General features: G+C 34.5%; 1 protein-coding gene across 3 annotated transcripts in view; it reads left to right on the top strand.

Annotated features, from left to right (window-relative positions):
* SYT14 (synaptotagmin 14) overlaps positions 1 to 12,651 on the top strand; it is an 88,542-nt gene that overhangs the window by 65,156 nt on the left and 10,735 nt on the right. For all 3 annotated transcript variants that reach the window (XM_082756759.1, XM_082756758.1, XM_082756757.1), the window contains one exon: positions 9,857 to 10,046. In XM_082756759.1, coding sequence (XP_082612885.1) covers positions 9,857 to 10,046 — 190 coding nt within the window. The remainder of the gene's footprint in view (positions 1 to 9,856; positions 10,047 to 12,651) is intronic.

Below are 12,651 nucleotides of genomic sequence, written 5' to 3'. Positions count from 1 at the left end.
TTTGTTTGGAAATTTTATATATTATACATATATATGAACAAAAATAAAGAAAAAAAATGCATAGCCATCTTCACCATCCCACAGGTTGCTTTTCTGGTGTAGAATATAAACAAAATAATTGTTTTATTTATTATATATTTTATTTAATTGTTTTTGATTGATTTTCTAAGTAGAGTTTAGAAGATACAAACATACTTCTTCATGCTAAGCAAATCTAGTAATCTTTCATCATTGTCAATAACAAGATGTTTGCTATGGAAACTTAAATTAAATTTTCTTACTTTCTAAAACATTCTCCACTTCTAACATATTGAACTCCCAGATGTGACCCTTATAGCAAAGCATGGATGGCATATGCAATCCTATGTGCATAAAGGATTATTTTGTATATCTTTACTAGAGAAATATTTTAATTACATTTTTTGAGTGATGTAAGACATTTCTGTATGCAATGTATAGAAATGCGCTCTCACTTTTGAGGACAATGGTTAGTTATTTCGTATGTACTTATTTGTGTCATTCACCTAATATGCACTTGTTTATGTGTTGTGCTTATAGTATTCATTTCATGTTACCCTTTGTGTGGCATATCTTTAGTATTCCTTCTCATGGATGTTACCAGTTCATAAACTCAGGAAAAAGGTTTTCAGAATAGCATTTATTTTTTGGAAATTCTTGGCCCCTCTGGAGTGGAGCTGTCAAGTTTTGTGCAAATCCTAGCATTGTAGGCCTACTAATGACGTTACTGCTATGTGCTTATGGTATGATCTATTCAGGATTTTTTGGGGAAGGCTAAATACTGAAGTTTGCATGTATACGTGTATTTTATGAAACAGTAGCTACAATTATGATACTTTAAATCAGCTAAGAAAAAGATGGATTAGACTTGTCTAGGAAAAGAGATTCAAATAGCAAATTTTGTTCATAGGATTTTATTTAACTCAAATTCTACCAAAAAGACTTGGTTTTTATGTGAATGGTGCATAAATGCTTTCACTTAGCTTGTGAAAATTCTGTCTGTTAAAGTAAGGGGCAATTATCTTTAAATAGCAAACACATTCTTATCAGGGGAATAACTGGCTGAATTCATCTGAGTTCGTGGAGTAAAACATGAAAGATCAGAATTAGGCCTTTAACACAACAAAAAATAAGGCTCTCACACTTTCTTTGTAGGAAATTAAGTGATTGGGAAGTGGTGATCGTGTTACTGCAGCTACAGGAGAACTTCATTTGGTAAATCATATATGAAGCGGCCTCCCCACGTTCGCCTGGTTGTTCAGCATTTCAAGGCAGTACCCTATGGGAGCACCCTGCAGGCAGCAGCCATTTTCTTCTCAGTGCCATGGTTGCCTCAGCCAGTGTACCTGGTGCATGGAGTCCCCCAGCACTGCTCCTGTCAGCTGAGAACTTAAGTATTAGCCCATGGCTCCCTCTCCGCAGGTCTGAGTATAGGGGAAAACTCAAAGGCTGGCAGCCGTGCTCTGAAAACAATTGTCTGCACTGCACTAGCAGATGAAGGGTCAAGAACCCAAATGGAATCTGACCAGATTACAAGGACCTGCCACTGAATGGGTTCAGTGGTCACAGTTAAAAATTGATTAGCTTTCAAAATCCATGCTGTTTGCTTTTCCTGATTTTTCTGTAAATACATCTAATGTTTTGTGGCAAATTGTGACATATAACTTAGTCGATTCGACCAAGAAGCACTTGACTAGGTATTGAGATTGTGAGACCATTTGAGTCCCATACAGAATAGCTTTTGTTTGTTACCATGACCCTGAAAATAAGGATACTTGGAGAATCCTTTGAATTTCATTTGTATGTCAAAGTCCTAAATAGGTCACGTTGCCAGAAGAGGAAAAAAAAAAAAAAAAAAAGATTGCTCCTTGTGTTTGTCTAAATACATGTGCACCGAATAAAATAGCAATTAAAAACTTGTATACTTTGCCTTTTAATTATCAAGTTCCTTGAAAAAACTTTACTCAGTTTGATCCTCACAATCTTTAATATTTCTATATATCAGCAAATTACTACATTTCAGACACAGCATTGCTATTTTGAGTGTTATGAAGGTGCTTTTGAGTTTCTAAAATGTCCCAGGCAAATGACAGCAGGCCATGAATGACTTCGATATTGAATCAAAGTAAACCACTTGTGCAAAACTCATATATTCTCAGAAGACCAGTCTGCCATTGACAAACATTATCTGATATGGTATGTCTAGTTTTGATCACTTTTTTTTTTAAATCTACATAAAGCTAGAATAAATCTAGAATAAATCAATACATAAAGCTAGAAAAAAAAATGTGAATTTGACTGAGTATCTGTGAGATTCTCAGACTATCATTCTCTGTGACATAAATATGATTTACCAATCCAAAGAACAGTTTCAAAGGGCAGTAAGCAAAATAATCAGGCTGCAAAAACATATTGTAAATTTCTCAGAAGTAGCTTTTAAGAAGGAGTTTATAAGTCAATATTAACGAGGTTGTTACTAGTGTGAAATTCTCACTTTTGAAGACTTCAAGCTGCTGTTTAAGTCTTCTCTGAGCAGTTCTTTCAGCTTTAAATCCGGGAGAACTTTCTTTCCCTTAGATACTAACTTTCCTAACTATTTTGTTTTCTCATGATTTGAATTCTTTCTTGTTTGTCTGTATGCCTATACACAGAAATCTACTCACTATTGTTTTTGTCTTTCAAGGGGGATAAAAAAGGGAAAAACACAGAAACAGTTACCATTTGCAGCTTTGAGCACCCTTCAGCAAGAGCATCTACACTGTTTTCCTCCTATTTGTTTCCATTGGGGGAAACCCTGATCAGATATATTGCACAAATACATGAAATTACCTAGTCTGAAAATGTATAATTTAAATGTTTGTGGGACTTTTAATGTTACTTTTGAGTTTACTTACTGAGTGATTCTTCTTCTCCTGGGCTTTGCAGTATAATGTAACCATCCTACATTAGCGTCCTTCATTTCAGATTTGAGTATTTCCAGATAATTACTTTTTTGGTGTATTGAAGCTGTCTGTATTCAGCATAAGGTAAACATTTCTCTTCATAGGGTGTCCTTTGCAAGGGATCCTTTTTGTCTCATCATGTTAGCCTCTTGTCAGGATGGCCCTCGTTATCTGCCCTTGAGCTGCATCTTTCACTTTACAGTCTCAGTCTTTGTCTTTTGTGCTCAGTTAGCTGTCAGCTGGCCCCCAGAGAACCCAGCTTGTCTCCACTTCTTGCTCTTCTTTGTAGTCCATATGAGAGCTCTGAGAACTAAAGCAGATCCCTCCCAACTGCAAACACCATCGTCACATCGTGGGATTAAACATGACCTGAATAAATGAAAAGAGGTACCACTAGCAGGCTTAATTAGAGCCAGGTGAACTGTTAAAAGGAAATAATTTAATTGACAAATGCATCATAAGCAAATCCATAACATAAAAGGCATGTTTATTGTGAAAAATAATTGCATGACTTTTTGTTCAATCAAATACTGGTCCATAAATTGACTTTTCACAAATTATGTGTACTGTTTGATCACTGAATCTTTTTCTCCCTTCCCAATTTGAAAGAGTGTAATCAAGAGAGAAAAGGGAAGAGTCAAACTACTTGCTATTGCTTTCCCCACTGAGCATATTCTATGCTCAGATATATTCTATATCTTACAAGACTAAGATGCTCAGAGGATTTTCAGAGAAACAGGTAGTAAGGAGGCAGATCTGAGAGCTGGGTAATGAGCCTGGGTGCTCTGAAAGTGGCTTTGGATCTGTAAGTAAATGTATCTCTGTCTGGATAGAGTACTGCTAATTACATAGTCTGGTCTTGGACTCTGTCCCACAATAACATCTCCGTGGTCACGTTTGGCAGGGAGTAAAGAGAGGAGATGTGGAAATGAGTCTGGGCAGGAGCTGTTAGCATAGCTTCATCAGGAGTGCAGGTGAAATGTCCGCATTTTATTTAAGGTATTCTTACCTGAATTGCTAGCACAAACATCTAACAGCTTTTAGTGCCTCAGTGTTTTTTTGTGTTGAGTGTCTTTTACCTAAGAAAACAGAATTCAATTTCTCTCCCTCACCTATGGCTATATAAGCAGAGAGTAGACTTTTCTGCAATGTAAAGATGAAACACTTCTGTAAATGCAGTAAATTCCATTGTACGTTCATTTCAAATTCCTTCCACTGCTGCTAAGGTTTGGTGTGCAAATTTCAGGCACATTCAGTCTGTGTAGCAACTACATGCAGTTTCACAGTATGGCAAGGAAACGAAAGGTGTAATTTAAAATGCAAACAAGTCATAGAAAACTTAAAATGCTTCCTTATCTGCAGATAATTAATGTTCTGTTCTACAGAGTTGATCGTTTAGAAGACTTTCAGATAAAAAACACTAATTCTTAAGAAATAAAAAAGCACCTGAAATGTCACTGTGAACTTGTTAAAAATATTACAGAAAAGTGGAATTCTGTTTTGCCATTATAAAGATGATATAAATTTTATTTTGTCATCTTAATTTTACCATTATTATTCATAGTATCCTAAAGCTTGAAAACAAACCACATTTCAAAATTATTATATTTGTCTTAAGTAGGAAATACACAAAGGTGAAATTAGTATGTTATCATCATGCGTCTATACTCTGTAACATTACAGTGTATGTGGTAAATTAAAGCTATGCATAGAATTTGTAAGGTTTCAGTCTCTTGTCTGTAGTGATAGAAAGGACTATATTTTTCATATGATCTACGTTTGTGAGTGCTTCATTTATGACAAAACAACTTGTTTTGTAAAATTATGCATCCTTGTGTTTTTTCAAGAGTTACAAAAACAAGGCAGAGCAGAAGCTTTTGACAAGAAATGTGAATTTTATCACTTCAGATAATCTGCCTTTTAATTACATTAATAATTTTTAATAATTAAAAAAAATCCACATTTAATGTGAAGAATACCATTAATGTTGAATGAATTTATTTGATGAATTCTTTTAAGTTGGAATTTGTGAATAGGATATGCTGCTAACATTTAAAGAATAACATTCTACCCCCAAAAAAGTATGTTTTGTTTACTAAAACAAAGCCATTATATTGGCAATATTGTCAGAATATTTTTTGTATTGTTTATGATATAGATTGACTAAGATATTAATACTGTAAAGTGTAAGTACATGAGTAAAAAATGCATGTTCTGTCTAAGTGGAATCTGCTTCAAGTTTTATAGTAAATCATAAATAGATAAATAAATTACATAAAACAAAACAACTTCAATAAAACACCTATGTGTCTTAAATAATGATGCTTTCTTAAGACTGAATCTTAGGTGAGGTGAATAAAACCATGTATCAATGTTTCTAATTTCAGGTTATTAGTTTAAAGCAAGACTAATAACCTATGTGTTTTCTTAGTTTGACTAATAGGACTGGCAGCTACAATAGAAATTGGAATTTATTCCCTAATACATTGTGAAGATAGGTAACTTTGATTTCAAAAGTATAGGTTTTCTTTAAATAAATAAATATTTTTACTGTAACCTACAGAGATTGAAAAGCATTTAGAATTGTAGTTTTTAAAATTGAAAAAGCTTCAAAATGACAGTGGAATATAACAGGAAAAAAGAAAAACAACAAAAAAGAAACCTTATTCATTTAATTGTGTTTTTTTTTGTTTGTTTTTTTGCAGTTTTTTTTTTTTTCCAAATCTTATTATTGACATTACTAGTAATAATCTTAATATTTGAAATATATATGATATTGTTACAACTATCATGTAACTTCTGAGTTCTACCTATAAAAGCAAAAACGTGATACTTCCTGCAAGTTTAGTATACTGAAAGGGTATCAGTCATTTCATTTAAGGAACTGGTTTGTTACATCTTTCATATTTTTAAGGACTTTGTGTTTTTAAGTATATCAATCCTCACAGTTCTTCCATGAGCTCAGTTGTATTGCCATAGAAGTAGAAGAAAGTAATGTGCAACAAAGTTCTTTAAGAGATTAGTGGTATAACATTAACATTTAAAATTTGAGAGAGACATTTTGACAAGTAACATGCTGTGAATCAGATTTTTGTTGCTGAAGGATTGTCAGCAAGGTTTCATCTTTCCTGTGTATATTTTGAAAAGCCAAGAGAATCAGATGTTCTTGTTTTGCAAGCCTACAGAGGCATGCTTTTAACCTATGCAATGAGGGGAATGAACTTTTCACTGTTGTCTGAGTATGGCCACATCGTTCCTCATGATTAACTTCATTTGGCTGAAGAGCAGAATTCAGTAGTATACAAAAGTAACAGTAAATGGAATTATAGTGAAGACAAATCCATTTACATATACTGTTGCAAATATAAGGTTCTCTATGTTGTCAGTGAGTATCAAAAAGATTCTTAGAAAATACACCTTAGGGGTTCAGGTCTGACATCATGCATTGTATGTGTTCTCTTCTATTGGGACCAAGGGAAAAAGTGTCTTCTTTTTGATTGCTGACTTTTGTACAGCACGTGAAATACAAATACTATTTAATGGGAATGTTTTTGTTATGTATTTATTAAAGAGTGATGTTTCGTCTCTAAGTATGAAAAAAAAGTCATCGGGGCCAGTATTTTGGAGTAATTAAGTTTTTGTAGAATATACATATTACTTCTGTACTACAGTGCAAAGCAATGATTCTTGTACAGATTGGTCAAATAAAGTCAGCCTAGCTTTGTAATAAAGTACTGTCCTGTGGTGTATATGCAAAAAAGTTTAAGTCCTTTGGGCAAGGCTCTGTGATATAAAATTGAAAAGCTGAAAATTTTTAATTCACCATAGTAAGACAAACCTTTGAACCAAATATTTGGAAGAGACTTTACCTAAAGTTGTGGGTTATTGGTGTTTGTTTATTTTGATTTGTTTACTTCTAATGTTTGCTCTTAATAAAATATTTTTGCTATGGCTGAATTGAGAAAAATAGGTTAGAGCTTTAGACTGATGTCCTGGAGAGAACCTCAAAATACCATCCACTTCAGCTTCTTGTACTGTGGCAAGACCATTAGTACCTTGACAGTTCATCTAGGTTCTTCAAAATCTGCAGTTAAGTTGCAGTCCTTCCTAGCCTATTCTGGTATGTCACTGACCTTAAAAGGCTTTTTGCTATTATGAAATCTTAGTCATTATATTGAACTTAGTATATTAAACTACATGCAGTGTTTATAGAGGAAGAAAGTGAAGAGTTATAAAAATAAACTTATGTAGACAGATTATTTCAAACAAATGGAAACCTTGGGTCTAAATATTACATTTCCCACAGTGAAACTACATTATCAAAGTGACCTATACATACTTTTACAGAAGGATTGAGTGTAGATCTATACAGAGATGAAAAGCACTCTGGTAGCACTGTAATGTCATGAGATGAAAGCTTTGTTGTAGCTAAGTTTCTATTCATGTTGTACTAATTAGCGGCTTTAGTGTTAATGTTTCACAATTTGACATGTGATCGTGAAGCTTACATTCTTAGCAGGTAAAAATGCAACTTATTTTCTTGCTCTTTTTTTGATGAGTTAGCATTCTTCTTGAATTTTGACCATGTAACCAGGAGAAACAAACAAAAAGTTAGATTGAACTTGGAGAAGTACCTGTTGTATTTTAAATTCTGGGGCGGCTTATGGACTTGTCATGAAGTCAGGTTATTTACAAACACCTGCGAGTATCCTGGAATGCCTTGTTTAAAATGCTGAAGAGATTCTGAACAACAAACTCTATACTGGAGAAAATACTTTTCAGAAGACATCTAATGATACTCAGTATCCCTGATTTCAACTTTGCCGTGCAATCAAAAATCCACAGTTGTTGATCTAAGTCATAGCATCATGGAATCATAGAATATCCCAAGTTGGAAGAGACCCATAAGGATCATCAAGTCCAACTCCTGATGGTCTCTGCTGAATCTACCTTCCCCAGTTTCTCTTTCTTCTTCTTGCGTTTCCACATAGGATCTTTGTTTTCTTTCAAAAGAAAACTGACAAAATATAACTGCACCTTCTTCTCTTGTGGACTTTTTTGTGGACTTCTGTTTTTTGAATGACCACAATCAAATTAGAGACCAACACTTTGAACAGTATCGGGCTGGCTGTGTTTAAATTCCTGGCTCAACAAAACAATATGACTAAGCACCATAGGGATAACATGTTAAATTTTTGAAAGGCTAGAAAACTTAAGTAAGATCTGCAGTCATGACAGGCTGAGGTTTTCAAGTGTATGTGCAGTGTGTAGTCTGAATCAAGTTATCTTTCTTTTAAACTTTCCACTTTGTAATCTCCTGTTTTGAGAGTGCCAAGAACAAGGGAATAAATGCATACTTGTAATTCATTTTCAGCGATTTACAATTTGTAACCCACTTGAAATTTGTTCTTGGGATTGAGTAAAGATCTACTGGAGAAAGAACCAAAGATTTAAAATCAGAGTTTGCAGTTTGGTGGATGAAGTCAGAGAATTTTTTTGAGGTCCTTCTTTAGTTTTAAGAACACATTTGCTAGCACCAGTGAATGTTTCCTAATGAGGAAATTGATTGCTACTGGAAGGTTCTGTCAAACTTCTTGGAAACGTTTTGTTGAGAAGTAGTTCAAATGTCAGTATGAAGGATCTTGTAGGCTGATCGCTTCTTTTCGTAGGTACCGTTTCTTCTATAATTTGAGATTCTGTAATGCATTTGGGCTTTATATGTCAAATTAAGTTACTTGCTTTTAAAGCTAACTTTTATCTTGATGAGGATTTGTGCAATTTAGGTTTTAGTACTGATCTCATGCTCATGTCAGCTGTTGCTGGAAATGATAGAGACATTTGGAATCAGGAATAATCAGCTTCACAAAATCATCATGACTCCTTGAAAGAGTGCTGTCAGATTCCCAAATGAGTCAAGCCATATTTGAAAAATCCGTGGATCCAATTTACGTGTTTTTTAGAGAGTCATAAAGGGACGTGCTAATGATTCAAAGTTCTTGGCTGCCAAGCAAATTGCATGCCATTGGCTAGATACTGTCCAGTTTCTTGTTTTAATTGGTACAACTTGGGATGCTGGTGCATGAAAGCAGGAAGTTAAAGTAGAATAACTGTGATATGATTAGCATGGCAGTGTAGCAAAAGTGTATTTTTTTGCTTTTTTTTAATGCCAGGAATGAGGGGATTAAAAGGATAAAAGTGAATATTAGAAACTCCAATCAAAGACGTGAGAATGTGTGAGAGAGCTGAATTTTTTGGAAGCTTGTATGGTGGAAACTAATGCATCCCTTGCTGACTTTTAGGATGGCATTCTTCCTGTCCCACCCAAAATTAAGGTTCTATTAGAATTCTGTAACCATGAATCAATTAAATTTCTTGTAAGCTAATTTATTCTAGAGAGAGTTGATTTTTCTATTTACATGTGTTCTGTTATTTTTCTAGTCACAACTTCTCAGTCTAGAGAATAACATTTACAAAAAATGAATAAGAATCTCCTGCATTTTATTATCTTCAAAGTTCCACTAGTGCTTTCCATTCTTGGAAAGTAAAGGATCCAAGGTTTAATGTTCTCCAGGATGCTAACAAATTATGTTACAAGTCTTATCTTACCTATTGAAGTAAATAGGGACCATGAAGGCTGCTTTTCATCTTCTTTAATTATTTCTTCTGAATGATGAAGCAACAGAAACACAAAATTAAGACTTACTTTAATTCTGGGCTACTTTAGTCTTTGTTACTTGTGAACCAAGTATATATTAAGGAATTACATTTCTTATTGGGTGACTGAATGGAATTCGTTATTAAGTTGCTTTTCTAGTTTTCAGTGTGTTATTCTAAAAATTAACTTCCCAATAACATACTTGAATAGAATGCACAGAACTTTTTCTTTTGTTTTATAGGGTTGTGACTCTCAAATGAGCATGTCAGAAGTGTCCTGCAGTGAAAGCACCTCCTCTTGTCAGTCTCTGGTGCATGGCTCAGCTCCAGAAATCCTCATTGGCCTCCTTTATAATGCTACAACTGGAAGATTATCAGCAGAAGTGATAAAAGGCAGCCACTTCAAAAATTTGGCAGCAAACAGACCACCCAGTGAGTGAAAATCTTTTTTCATTCTAATGCCTCTGTACTGGTGGGGATCTTGGTAGTAAGGACTTCAGTCCTATCATTTAGTCTTACCCAATCAAAATGAAATAGAGCAATCATCAACTAATCTGTTTCATGTTTTATATTTCTAGTCAGTTGGGAAATAGCAAAAATCTGAAATTCAAAATATTAATTGAAAGTTGACAAGGCTGCTTTAATTTTTCATGATGACTGAGTAATAAATTACCTTTATCATAGTGATTAATTGCTAAATTACTAATGCCTCACATCATGGGCCAAGAATAAAAAGTTAGTGTTTAAAGAGAAAGTACATGCCAGCAAATATTAATCTAAACACTGTGAACAGTTACCCTTGTTCCTAGAGGGTTTGATACTGCGGCCTTTAATTGCTTAAGTGCCTGTGTATACGTGGTAGTAATATATTTAATTTAGGAATGTCAATGAAGACAGCATAGAAACAAATGGAGACCTTTGGCATATATACTGTACAGAAGGAAGATTTATAATCAGCGAAGACTTGAACTGCATGTTCAAGCATTTGTTCAAAAATACATTTGTCTGAAATAAACTTTTAAATTTCAGCCAGATGGAATGTCACACACAGAATATTTTTACTGTCTCTAATTCTTTGAAAAAGCTTGAGAAATTTTAGTAATGAACTTTTGTTTTCCTTGTTCTTTAGATGATGAGTCTGATTTATATCAGTTGTAGCCAGACACACCTACCTGTTCCTCTTGGTTTAGTCTTGGAGGCTCAGGTTTTAGTCTATCTTTCTGTTTCTAATCCCCAGATTTGTATGACACTACTGGATTATCCAGTAGGCTTCTGATGTTTTGTAAGTGGTTTTCACATCTCACATTGCGTTCACATTTTAGGAAGTAAGCCAAACAACTTGAGACTGATGTTCTCTTTCTTTCCTGACCCATGTTTTATTCCATTCATTAATTACGTTTGGCTCAGCTACACTCTGCTCTGCTTTCTGTATACTTTTCACACTGATGGAGCCAGAATTCATTAATATGGCCAAAGAAGGAAAGCCAAAGAAGAATTTCAAATACTTTTATATAATTAGGTAGCTGCCCTGGAGTCACCTATTTAGAGACAAAGCATAGAAATAGATGAGGAAAGCCAAGAAGAGCCACAGACACTGGAATCTCTAGGGAAAGTCAAGTTTTTCTGAACATTTAGAATATGTGAATTAGTTGGGAACAGGGAGTCCATGCTTGTTTTGAAGACAGGTATGTTTATTCCCCTGTAAGTTGATTCCCAAATTTTGCTCTAGTGCTAACAGTCGCGTACACCACCAGGGTCAAAAGTTTTACTTTGAATGCAAGAAAGCAGCATAGAACATGACACACAACTCTGTAATAGCATGTTCTGTCTTCTTTTTGGAGAGTAGGTTTTCTGATGACAAAAGTTTCCAAATAACTACTCTTGTGTGTTACCTTCTGTCATCCTTTCTGAAGGATAGGAGAAAGTTTTGATATTCACAATAATAACAGTGCACTTCTGCTTCTACATATGTGGGTTTAGAATTTTCTTTCTAGAAAGATGGAAACTAATGTACCTTCTAGGTCTGGTAAGACAGTGCACACAATATTGTGGAATCCAAATTTCTTCTGTTGGTTGTTTTGTGCACCCCCACCAAATGAGAAGAATTTCTTGTGAATTCCTGGACCCAGATGCATGCAATTGCCATTTCCTAACTCCCTGCCAAGTGCATTGTGACCATATAACAGCCATTCTCTGTGATACCATTTCCATAAAATGAAAACTAAGGCCCAGGAGGTTGATAGCAAAATGCTCTGACCACATTTGTTGTTTGAACAATCAGTGCTCCAAAATCTTTAGTAGTGCTGCAAAGTGCATACACGGGTCAGTTTTCATTCAGGTCTTGAGAAACTCCAATAGAAAGGATAGCAATTTTTATTTCTCACAAGTGATCCTTCCTGTATCCTGGATCACAAAGCTATGCAATTTTTGTGAAATGCTTCTGCAGCAAATAGGATTAAGTTCTTCATTTCTGCTTCTTGGTAGTCTATGCTCCTCTGCTGCATATTTTAAATTTTATTTAGTAACTCATTTAGGGACTTATACAAGCAAATAAGCTAAATCCTGCAAGCAGTCAAAGCTGGTGATAGAGTCTGTCTTTTCTTTTTGTGACAATTAATATTTTGTCTGAGAAAAGAAGGATGCTTCTTAGTATCTCTTAACATTTTGTTGAAAAGTTTTTGCATGTTATATGCATGCATGCGTATTTGCACACACACAAGATCCATAAATATATGAATTTTAACAACTGAGATCTTTGCATTTAAATAGAGAGACTCATACATTAATTTTGGATGTAAGCATCCCTCAGCTTTGGGTAGACTTTTAGAGTCATTCTTGTGCCCAACTCCTTCTACTCAAGAAGTAAAGTGTTAAAATAATGTAGCTGTAACTAATACCTAAGGGCACAAGAAGCTTAGTTTGCAGGTCAGTGATTTTTCATTTTATTGCTTTTAATGTATAAGTATAACCACCATGTGCAGTTTTTCTTAATATGCTGGAGTTTGCATGAAAAAGCGTAAGGGTTGATAAAATGGAT

Source organism: Aythya marila (genome assembly GCF_965140915.1).
Source record: "Aythya marila genome assembly, chromosome: 3".
Classification (NCBI taxonomy): Eukaryota; Metazoa; Chordata; class Aves; order Anseriformes; family Anatidae; genus Aythya; species Aythya marila.
Note: the sequence above shows the minus strand (reverse complement) of the source record. Positions and strands in the feature narration are given on the sequence as shown.